This window comes from Dermacentor albipictus, chromosome 1 (genome assembly GCF_038994185.2).
Source record: "Dermacentor albipictus isolate Rhodes 1998 colony chromosome 1, USDA_Dalb.pri_finalv2, whole genome shotgun sequence".
Taxonomy (NCBI): Eukaryota; Metazoa; Arthropoda; class Arachnida; order Ixodida; family Ixodidae; genus Dermacentor; species Dermacentor albipictus.
The window spans coordinates 196,371,462-196,383,749 of NC_091821.1; the positions used below are offsets into that span (position 1 = coordinate 196,371,462).

Below are 12,288 nucleotides of genomic sequence, written 5' to 3' on the forward strand. Positions count from 1 at the left end.
CTTGCATCGCATGAAGCGACGAAACCAATAAATGGAGCCCTTGAATTGTTCCTTGGGCAGTCCGGATTTCCGGGCCGCGTCAGTCACCAAGGAGGCGATAACGATACGGATGCCGAAAGGTCTGCGCTCCTACAGGTTGCCAGATGACTATTCACGTTGTGCCAAGGGCCGGTATATAAGTCGAGGGGTGAACTTTCAGTAATATTTCTTGGAAAAAACCTCGACCCACATTCCGCACTATACGATAGCCATGTGGTGTGACCTACGCTGGCAGTACTCATTTCAAGTGTATGCATATTGAGTCGGTTAGATTGAATGTGCATGCCAAGTACACGGATTTTGTCTACTACGGGAACTTGCTTCCCATTAATGTTAATCTGAATGTTCGGCGTAATGCGTTTATTTGCGGATAGAAGTAACAGCTCAGATTTGGTGGGCGAGCACTCGAGATTCGAACATATAGTATTCAAACATATAACTTCATTTTTCTCAAGTTGCATTTTTCATGAATTTGTCAAATTCAATGCACCTTTTCTCAGAAAGTATTCATCCCATTCCAGTGAAACTTTGTACACATGTACTACAACCAGTCATAAATATTCTGAACTAAAAAAATCTCTGATGATATGAATGATAACACTGGAAAAATTTACACTGCAAGAAACTCCCTTGTGGCTTTGTGCAAGCAGAGAGAGAGAGAGTGAACTTAAATGAGCACCAGCAGTTTAGTCGGCTGGGCCTAGGCCTCCCACGATGGGACGTCTTATTTTTTTTTGGGGGGGGGGGGGGGGGCGCAAACTCCAAAGTGGATATGATATCTCCTTAGTTCAGATGTAACCTATGGGTATTTAGAATAACACTGCGTAATATCATCACATTCCTCTGCTTGACCGCAGAGAAAAGGTACATCAAATAATTAAACACACCTGAAATTTCGGAAGTGGGCCACAGGAAAGGCAAACCATCTACACAAACAGAGTGTCTCGTGTTGTACCCAAGAGCATCTTTTGTAAGTGCGTGAAATTGGATGCGAATATCTGCAGCAGTTTCTAATATATTACGTTAAAACTAACACGTACCATTTACCCTGTCATACCTCCTTAAAGTGATTAAAGAAACATGTGCAGGTCTGCTTCATGCAGAAACTGGAAATACAGTTAAACTGCTTATTGTAATGAAGTCACCAAAATTGGCACTTTACATCGTTATATAGAAATTTCGCTATATGGAAATTTGACGTTTTAAGCAAATATATATACAGTTCCTGACGAATTTTGGTAATACAGAAGGGGCCGTAAAATTTTCCAAATGGTCGGACGATCGGAATAAAAACAAATTTCAATGACAAAAAGAATTCCATTTTGTTAAATTTAAGAGTGGGTGATGAAAGATACTGTTCCATGCCAGGTTGACGATATCTTCGCTCGATTTGCAATTATTTTGCAGAAAAGTTTATTAGTGGCGAAAATGAAGGAAAACACTTTTCTTTTTGAATTTCCCAGCAAACCAGCAGCATGGATAAGTTAGTCTGACACCACAGATTTCAATGTTCACATGTTTGGGCTATTCTTGCTAAGCTAAACTTCTTAATAATTCATCATTAGGTTGAATCTTTTGTTCCTACAGAATGCAGTGCACCCCTTGTTAACTAACAAACCACTAATTAGCGAGCAGACAATGTGCAGATATGATGATGCCAAGACCTAGCAAGGGAACTTCAAGCACTCTTTTCACTGCTGCATCTTTTCTAGCTTACCGTGACTCTGCTCATGGTAAGACTTATGTTTGTTGTCTGCTAGATGTCTAATTTACCAATCCAGCTTAAGCTGCTGTGCTTGAAATGTCCCTTTAAGCACAGTTGCAACGCAGGGAGAGCCAGCGGCACCATGGCATGTCACTGGAAGCAGCCATGTGCATTTTCTCTGAATATGGCAACATTGGTTGGGACATACCTTTTACGTGACAAGATCAGAGCTTAACTTACAACATTCACATACTTCTATTATGCATCATACTAGAAGTATTATCTGTTAGCTGTCACAGTGCTACCTATTGCACGTGTGACAGGAATTTCTATGTCAGAAAGGCTGGTGAAAAAAATATGCTAATCTCATGGCATGCTTGAACATGAGATGTGCAAGGTGATTCCCCTCACAACTAATTCACCATCATGGCTGTTCCATATGCAAAGCAGCAAACTGCACAGGTTATCACAATGACTGCTTGATTGATTGTACAACCTACCATGACCTCAGATGTCAGTGACCAGAGCTCTGCTAGCTAGAAGTCCTGCAAACCTCATGAAGAACCCCGCCAGTCACCATGTAGTATACTGACCCACACACAAGCTTATACATAGTTCTTCACTTAGCAATTCAAGTCATGATACACTTTTAACAGTAATAAATTTCAATAGCCCCAATAGCATGTTCTGTACAAAGATTCTTGCCAGTTCCATTCTGTCCATCCTTGTAATGCCTGGTCACCCTCACATGTGTCACTGTACTTCTGAAGCCTAGGCCTGCATATAAGCACCACAGTATAAGAATTTTTGTACTTGCCAAGAGAAGCCTTTCCCACACCTTTGTCTTTTTGTTGAGATTCCCATGGCAGTTTCGGTGCCGTTTTCTTTAGTACAGCAACAAAGAATGCACCTGTGTCTTGCTGGTGAGGAAGGATTCTTATGCTGATAAAAAAAAAGAGAGAAAACACTAACTGCACATCATGCATGTTTTTGTAATTCTGCATACAACTACAACCTATGTCAATTATGCAATGTTGTCTAAAGCAACATTCCACTGATCCTCTATGGCCAAACCTGATGACAATCATGACTGATAACGTTAGCGTATACCTCTATTAAATGCCTTGGCAATACCACTGACCCAAGAGATGTATATTAAGTGCTTGTTTCAAATGCTATAATTTTAGACCAATAAGCTTCAAACAAGTTTTGGTGTGAGTTATTTACAGGTCATAACAAAGAGTCAGGCCTAAGTACACAAAAAATGTTAGATGTAAACAAGAAGAAAAAGTGTCACACAGCAAAACCGCAACTTTCACATATTTCTGGTGATTGAGCCTGAAACAAGATTCGATCCCTGCTCTTATTCACTTTCCAGAACAGTGGCCGTCATTCAGCAAATAATGAGCCCAGCCATAATCTCTTTCAGAGTTGCAATCTAACCAACAAGACTGGCATTCAATGAGGCTCGCATACATTCAGCGCAAAAGAACTGGAGACCTTTAAGGGGGGAGGCTACCCTTGGATACCAACTTTTTTGTTTATCGAGATATCTTGATAAAATTTTCAGGATAGACTCATAGCAAAAGCATTAGTAGAACTACAAAATTTCATGCAGTTATGTTCACTGGTTCTCAGGTTACAGCAATATGTCAGAATGGTTCACATGGTTTTCTCATTCCAGGCCTGGAAAAGTTTCAAAAGGTGCTGCAACTGTGAAATTCACTATGATGATTCCCAGATAGATACCTCAGAGCAAGACAGAGCCCTTTTGTTAAATTTCCTTGCTGAAAAATTTTAGCAGACCACCGAATTTAGTGTTGGTGGTTAAGAATTTATCAATCAAGTTTTTATTAAATATCACAAATCACAGACACAATATATATAAAAATATGGGCTTGTTTTGCCCTCAGAAATTTATTCAGATACAATATAAAAAAACTTCTGGAAATCTGATGAGCGATTACAGAAATATGGCTGGAACAAGCAGCCTCACCAGCCAAAAAGTCATATTGAGAAAATTATTTTTGAAAATTGAGCACATATAGCGGTCTAAAATGACCCTGCAGCGTAACTGGAGATGTCCATGGGCACTCTCTTCTTTTTCCGCCTTTCCACCTTCTCTTGCGATCGCTTCTTGGCCTTTTTCAAGCACAGAGAATCTTTCTCAGCTGCCCGTTGAATGTCCAGGTCGCCAGGTGTTAGCTCCACTGATGAACATAGCTCTTGGGCGGCCCTGTGGCAGCCAGCATTATATCTTAAAACTTCCTCATGCAGTGCTGTCTCCACAGCAATCAGCGACGCATGCTGCTCTTTGCGCATCAGGGACCACAGCACGGAGTGCTGTAGTCCCAGATGTGTGTTCTTTGTGTTAAATTGCAAATTTGAGCCGTATGTTTGTACACTGAGAAGTTTCTTTGCACTTTTTTTTACCCCCCCTTACTCAATGACCTGTCAAGGGGCCTGTAAGGTATGTTCAATAAATAAATAAATGATTCTGATGCATTCTGTGTCTTTGCTCCCAGGCAGCGTTGCAGAAGAGAAGCCTGTGAGAGGCGCTCATAAACAGGTAGCAGTGCTTCTGCAACATAGCCTGGAAGATTTTACCAATGCTTCAGAGGTAGCACACCATCACTCTTGCTCACCATCACACACCATCACTCTTACACACGAGCGTTGAGTAACGGAGGTTGTGCTTTGGCACCGAACGTGAGAAAAGGATGACAGCTGCCTCAACCTCCATCCTCCCAGACTTAGAGCCAGTGTTTTTCCGGCACAAATGATCCTCCTGCCAGCTTGCGTAGCCTGGGTATCCAGGTTTTGGTCCTACTTGGCAACCAATATAATAATTATGGGGTTTTACGTGCCAAAACCACTTTCTGATTATGAGGCACGCCGTAGTGGAGGACTCCAGAAATTTTCGACCACCTGGGGTTCTTTAACGTGCACCTAAATCTAAGTACACAGGTATTTTCACATTTCGCCCCCATCGAAATGCGGCCGCTGTGGCGGGATTCGATCCCGCGACCTCGTGCTCAGCAGCCTAACACCATAGCCATTGAGCAACCACGGCGGGTTTGGCAACCAAGGTACTGGTTCGACAAAACAATGGCGTCCAAGATGAGGCCCGTATGATATTCAATTATTGCACCAACTTCAATATGGCACGTGTGGCCATGCTTGTGCCATGTTCCATCAAAGTTTATTGTGATATATATCCCTGCTGAAATATGGATCCATTTCCTTGTAGGTGGTTTTCACAGCAGAAGCAGATTCTGTACAGAACTTGTCTATGCAGTGTCTGCGGTTCCCTTAATTTCTTCAAGTGCTACGGAAAGTCTTATGATGCAGGCCACGATGGGACACGTTCATCACTGCCCAAAAGTCACTGAGAGCTGTTTGTCCCTTCCCTATCTGTTTTGTTGCCACAATGGCTTATATTCACGTCAAAGGCCCTTGAGTCATCCTGACGAGCAGAACTCCACGAGCTTGCAACTACTCCACAATGTAAACATAGCAGCTCAAGCTTTGTTGCAAGTCCAAGTTGGGTGCTTCCTTGGACCTTCATCCCAGTTGCGAAGCACCGCTGGCACGGGGTCCCGGATAGCAGGTCGCCTAGGGCATCCATTTGCACAAGAAGAAATTTTTCACCTTCACTTGTAGCGGTGGCAGCTTCAGGATCGCGCTCCATTGCTTGAAATTTTCGCTTTGTCGCTAACATAGCGCCAAGTCCTCGTTGCACAGCAGCACGTTTTTTATCCACCGCCTCTTTCTCCTCAGACATCAAGAAACGTGTTTTCAAGTGAACAGTGGACGATGCAATCGCACTGTCCGAGGCAGATGAAAGAGAGGATGTGGAAGCCACTGTCGATGAGCACGAGACACCAGGCTCACTTGTCACGACAAATTCTTGCGCCAATGGAGCAGGAGTCACGTTGCTAGAAGCGTCGATGCAACCACGCTCTTGTGTAGATGAAGCAGAAGCTGCCCCACAGGAACCATCAGTGCGATCATTGTCGGCACACGGGCAAGCGGCAAGCTTCATAGAACGCTTCCTGGCACCGAACGCGTGTAGAGTCTTGAGTTTCTTTGGGCGCATCGTGGCTGACCGCACAACAATCGGCAGGCTAAACACAACAATCTCGTAAAGACGGTAGAAATTTGGAGAATATGCGAATGGCTGCAAAGATAGACGATGGCAAGCGGAACACACAAAGGGCGCCGGCAATGGAGGAGCCGGACGCATTATGCAGGAGACCACTATGTCATCGCACACAGCAGCTAATGGGAGTCGTGGGCTCCCCCACGTCCTTGAGAAGCGCGCACTTCGCCCAATCTCAGCTTCACGTCTCAGCCACGGGAAACTTGAAAGCTCTTGTGAGCCCTCCAATCATGAGCGATTTACGCCTCTCCCGCTGCCGCTGCCGCCGCCGTCGGGAAAGAAAAGCACAAAAATGCACGAACAAAACAACACCAATATGGCAGTGCTCGGGGGAGCAGTGGAAAAAATGGCGTTCGTGCCAAGTAGGGGTATTTTGAGCGCTCACTCGCCGCTTGAGGGCTGCCGCGGCTCGTTATAAACTTTATTTAAAATAGTTTCGCAGTGAATTAGACGTTGATATTTGCAGAAACAGTAGTTTATAAGACATACTGCCCAAATATGTGGTTTCCCAAAAATCGACTTTTTCGTGATTTTTCAGTCTTCAAAGGCCGCGTTCCCCCTTGAGGGACAGTTTGGAGGGTAGTGCAAGAAATGGCCATGTAACAATATTCATCATTATTCACGTGCCGCACAAAATTATGGGGTTATAACAGAGCTCAGCAGAAATAACTTCCCGAAAAGTAGTGCAAGTAATCACAAAGGGCAAATGGCTCATTGCAAGCATTGCGATTGATTGCTAAGATTACAAATACGTTATTAGTGCTTAGGGAGTCTTGACAAACAAAAATTGTTTAAATTAAACCCAGTTTAAATGCTATGCACAATATTGCCAGCCAAAAACAAGTTCACAGATTCAATTCCCGACCACAGCGGCCTAAATTTGTTTAGGGCCCAGTGTAAGAATGCCTGTGTGCTAAACTCTGTGTTCTCAGGGAAGCCCAAATGGCCCAATTTCCCACAGAGGTCACCACTAGTTTAGAAGAGTTAAGTGCTGGGCTAGTTGGTGATCTTGCATACTGAAAAGATTTTGCGCCAAAGAACAACACACACAAGAAAGACGATGACACCACGGGCACTACTTCAACTGTTTAATGAGGGTGAAAGCACTCGACATATATAGCCCTCCACAACACCGCGCATGCGTACAAGGCAACATGGAGTACAAGGTTTTATCAGAGTAGGCGTGATAGAAACTTCAGCTCAGCATCGTAAAGACATTATACAGACTCATTAAACAGTTGAAGTAGCGCCCGTGGTGCCTTCGTCTTTCTTGTGTGTGTTGTTTTTTGACGCAAAATCTTTTCAGTATGTCACCACTAGTTTTCTCCAAAACCTATGTATAGCTTTAATATGTCATAATAATTGTCAGTGCTAGGCCATCGAAAAGCTGCACTATCGGCTACGAGGATAACATAGTGGAGGGCTTCAGATTACCGGATCTGCAAGAATATAGCATAAATTTAAAGGAAGCAAAATTATGACAGCTCAGAAATGTTGAAAAAATAATGCAGTCAACTTATAACAAATGTCGCTGAAAAATATACTGCATATAACAACAGGCCCAAGCAAAGGGACGGAGAGGGGGGGGAAAGCCGCACATTCATATTCTAGAACATTCTTCCATTCGGCATTTCATATTGCTTCATGAAAGTGGATGGCAGCATCAGCCTTTGGCTGAAGTAGTAAGTCATTGCACTTCAATGACACTTCACGGTGATCTCAGAGCAGAAATTTTGTAACCAGGTGATTTTGGAGTCTACTGGAATGCACTGGAGTGAAAGCATGCTTCTTTAACTCGTCGCCATAGGAACTGCTGAGGAGCAATTGAGGAGCGTTACTGAAGAACAGTGTCTTCAGTCAAGGAGCAGCATTGTGCATCACTAGGTGGGGACGACAAGAAAGAGCGAGTCGAGGCTCGTTGGTAAATTCGAGGGGCAGCTTTATGTTTCCTTGACTCGCTCTTAATGATTCCTCATACAACTGTCACCCCTCTCAACTCTTCTTGTACCACGCCCATTGGGCATTCTTAGCCTGCTAACGATGGTTTGAAACGGCGCTTTCGAGGCCTTCTGCGCCGCTCATGGACACATTGCGTTATCGGACGTTGAAGAAGTATATTTTTGTTTTCTAAGCAGTTCGATCTTTCCCTGCCAGGCGGTAATTTATGAACATGCTTTTAAATTTCGCGATCGTCAAAGCCGAAAGCAAAACTGGCCGCCCACTATCGATGGTTTAAACGCCGCTTTGGAGACATTCCTCGCCGCTCATGCACGCACTGCACTAGCAGACGTGAAGGATGAGAACTATATTTTTGTTTTCTAAACAGTTCCGATTTTTTCTCAACACGCAGTATTTTTTTAACGCATTCTGAAGTTTGGCGATCGTCAAAGTAGAAAGCAAAAATGCCCGCTTCTGGGAAAGGAGTGCACGCTTCAAAACATCACAGATCTCGTCATCCCACAATGTCTGCGGCTGATTTTATTGATGGATCAAGCAGTAGTGAGTCCGAGGATGCTGGCTTTCCGTTGAGCTTTGAGAGCGACGACGCAAACCAGCCGGAACATCAGCGGCCATAGCCCAGCACGCCCAACTCTAGTGCTTTCAGTTAAATTTTTGTAGTGGAATACCTGTTCAATGAAAAATTTTGATTTTTTCGGAGATGTCTATTAGTGTATATTAGACGGCAGTCATTTTGTATATCTCATAATTTCTATTAGATATTTTTCTTAGTATATACAAGCATGCCTTTACAAACTACTTAAATTTTATCCCACCATCTTGATTCTGGCAATTTATAACTTTTTATGACATAGACCTCGTTAATAAACCTTTAATACGAGAAAAGTGAGTTCATTCTGCTTTTTGTTTATGTATTACATAAAATATTTAGTGCAATAATTCCTTCAGGAAAAGAAATCTGGCGTAACCCACAAAAACACCTACTTTCCCCATAGTAAGGAAAGAGTTAACAACCCATGACATGCACAACCGAAACCAAGATAAGGTAATCAAGGACAGATTTCTGGCTGAGAAATGAGAATACTATACATACCAGCGCTCCAATTTCAACTGTGCAGCCACCTCAGATGATGGAGGGAACATGTGTGCCCTGATTTGTGTGTGGTATCTCTCTGGAACTTCACCAAATGAAGAGTAAACTGCCATATCTTTACTGGAAACTTTCCATGTACAGAGGCCTGGGCTGCTCACTAAGCCCGGCAAACTGCTCCTGGCATCAACCAGCTCTACCGTTCCTACAAGTAGAAACAAACAAAGAACATCTTGTGGCTATCATGTAATAGGGTACTTTTCCTGTCCTCCCGAATGCCAGTTAATATGGAGAAATACACATGCTACAAACACTTTTTGGTCCCTTTCAAGTGTGTACCCTATCCTACAGGGAAAGGGGGGAAGGGGGCAAAGAAGGAAAGATGCACATTAGAAACTAGTAAACATTACAGCTGCTATCGTTCACTCGCATTATCTTTGACTGATCATATGAGAAGACACTGATTCTTCTAAAGAGGTGCTACACATGCATCTGCTATCGTCATTTCAGAGCGCTCCAATCATGTTTGGGTGGTTCTTTCTGAATGCTCAACCCCAGCTGGGAATGCTATGGCATGGTCTCAGCCTGAATTCCACAGCAGATGAGAATGATCAGCCCCATGGGCACCTCCTTATGCAGCTCAGCATGGCAGCAACAGTCTATGGTGGTGGAAAGTAGGTGCTTGAATTTATGTGGAACACACCCTACCAAAGTTCTGTTTATTTTCTGTGTTTACTGTCCTTATAAAGATACTGTGCATTTGCCAGGGTATCACAGTGCTTCACCTTCATGTGCATAAGTGGTGATAACAGCAGTGATCACAAGAACACAGCACGGCCTCGGCACAGTGCCGCGTGCTGTGGGTAGATGGCTGATAATGATACAGCTGGTGACAGTTTCTTTAATTGCTGCTACGATTCACGTGTTTGCTTGTCTCAAACACAGTCACCGACTGATTTTCCGGACTCCAAAATTCGGACATGCCCGATTATTCGGTCAGCTTCGCGGCACCGCCATTCTCCCCATAGACCATAATGTATAACAACTGCCGAAAGTTTGGACACCTTGCAACCTCTCGTCTGATTTTTCGGACACTCCTTGAGCCAACTTGATCGAGAGCACCATGCACCGACTGCTGACCGCTGCATGGTTCGACTTTCTGAACGCCATTTTTGTTTTGAACGGAGCCTCCTTGCTGCCCTACGAAGTGGCGCTACTGGAAATCCCCACTCATCATCATCGTTGCTGCCTGGTTCGATAGAGTGGCTCTACACAGTTCCGGTTTCAGCTCAGTAAGCCATGTCAAGACAATCGAGCAGCTGATTTGTTTCTTCGCCCAAGACACCGCGAGCAGGCCGCGTTTTTCATTTGTGCGACTGGTGTCGGCACTGTGGTGTTTGCTTTATGTGCTGTGTCGAGGTTTCAGTGATCCAACGCGGCATACGTAAACATCGCGTCAAGGGTCTAATGGCACTGACAGTGCATGCGCAGATTGCGCTGGGAAATGCCGGCAAGCAGGTGCCGGGAGGCCTAAGATTTGTCGCCTTCCGATGTGCTCCCTACTGACGCGGAAAATGTTCTGCCGAGACCTGCGCAGTGGTTGCATTGCGATTCCGGACACCGTCTCATTTGACAGTTTCAGAGGTGCCGACACTGCTGTATTGACATGCGCAGAACTTGACGCCGGCAAGATCATTCGTCAGGTTTCTGCTGCACCGCCGGACGATGACTCTGAGTCGGAAGATGACGCACCATGTGCTACGCTGCCGTCGCATGCGGAGCGTGTACAAGCAGTGACTGTGCTTTCAGCCGCCTATAGTAACCGTACAGCCCTCTCCGAGATTCAGGCTTATCTGATTGCGCGTAAACGGAACAGCGTGCAACAGCGCATTCACAATTTCTTCAAGCCTACTGCCGAGCCCGAATAACTGCGTGGAAATAAAGGATTTCATTTTTTTTTCTTAATCTGCTTTTTCGGACACCTGTTTATTCAGACATTTCCGCAGTCCCCGTGAGGTCCGAATAAACGGTCGGCGACTGTAGTGTACAATGTATACAGTAGAACGTCGTTAATACTATCTCATTTCGTATGATTTGCCAGAGCCAACGTTCGCAATCGAGAACACAAAAGATGATCCAATACAGTTACGTTTCTTTTTTAACCGTTGATACGTTCCCGGAAAACATGATCTTTTGGTACCAGCGTTCAGTACGTCGACAAACTGCGATCGCATGATATGTTTTTCGGCTGCTACATCTCATGTGAACAAGAAAACGCATGGTTGAAACGCATGAAACGCATGGTTGAAAGCAGTAGGTGCCCACCACAGCAGCTTTGCTGCTGTACTCATCCGCCCGTGTCATGTGAAAATGCCAGCATGCACTGTTTCCTCTTTCAGCGCTATCAAATCTCGCAAATCGTTGCAGGTCACATTCACAGTGTTCACCGCCAACCCTATTGCGATAATACTAATCGGGTTCACAGCATGAGTGGCATAGTGTGGTTGGAAGCGTGCTGCACTGCACACTTTTGATAGGCGATAGCCCAAACCCGCCACCGTTCCCTGCTGAAGCAGTGCAATGTGAGCGCCATGTTTTGCTCTGGTGGCATCGTATTACACCGTCGCCAAACAGTTCGATTTCATCCCAGTTTCCCATCTCCTTCTTAAAACACTGCACGATAGGAAAATGACAAAGCAGACAAAGTGCACCTAGGGCCACTCAAGCCCTACCAGCTCGGCACACATTGGTGTCTTGTGCTGCAACGATTCTCGCTGAGTGAGCACGTCACAACTTCCCACCAAAATTCCCCGATCGAAGAAGCTGCTGACCTAGGCTGAATTTGAGGAGTGCAAGAGTAAACTTGCCGAGGTTGCAAAAATAATGCGCATCTCGGCCTGGTTTTGCTGCAATGATTCGTACAACATTTTGCATTATGTAGAGGTAAACTACAGTTGAGTCTACAAAATTTTTTAGTAACTTCGGGTTGTACATTTTCTTTTTCAGTACGTTCTTTCTCGCTTTTTTTTTTCCAGAAACACATGAACAAGGTCCTACTATATTTGAGCCATACAGTAATGATGACAAAGGACGAAATTCAACTGCCACTTACATAGTATTTACACTGGATGGTCAAGGTCATGTTCTGGGAGTTGAAAGCATTATGTTATTACCAAGAAATAGTACTGCCAACAGAACCTTCAACATTACTGCACAGACCCTTCCTACAAAGGAATTAAAAAAGTAAGGCATGGAGTAAAAAAAGGCCATAAACAACTGCATTTTGTGGAAGTGAAGAGGGTCATTTTCCCCATGTGACTGCTCTGATTCTGA

The 12,288-nt window shown here is 44.3% G+C and overlaps 1 protein-coding gene across 6 annotated transcripts in view; it reads right to left on the reverse strand.

Annotated features, from left to right (window-relative positions):
• Nsun2 (tRNA (cytosine(34)-C(5))-methyltransferase Nsun2) overlaps nt 1-12,288 on the reverse strand; it is a 159,228-nt gene that overhangs the window by 86,760 nt on the left and 60,180 nt on the right. For 4 of the 6 annotated variants that reach the window (XM_070530707.1, XM_065433505.1, XM_065433501.2 and 1 more), the window contains 3 exons: nt 8,959-9,160; nt 2,583-2,686; nt 2,450-2,521 (listed from right to left, as the gene is read on the reverse strand). In XM_070530707.1, coding sequence (XP_070386808.1) covers nt 2,450-2,521; nt 2,583-2,686; nt 8,959-9,160 — 378 coding nt within the window. Of the gene's footprint in view, nt 1-2,449; nt 2,522-2,561; nt 2,687-8,958; nt 9,161-12,288 lie in introns of all 6 variants that reach the window. The other 2 variants (XM_065433504.2, XM_065433502.2) reach the window with 2 other exon arrangements.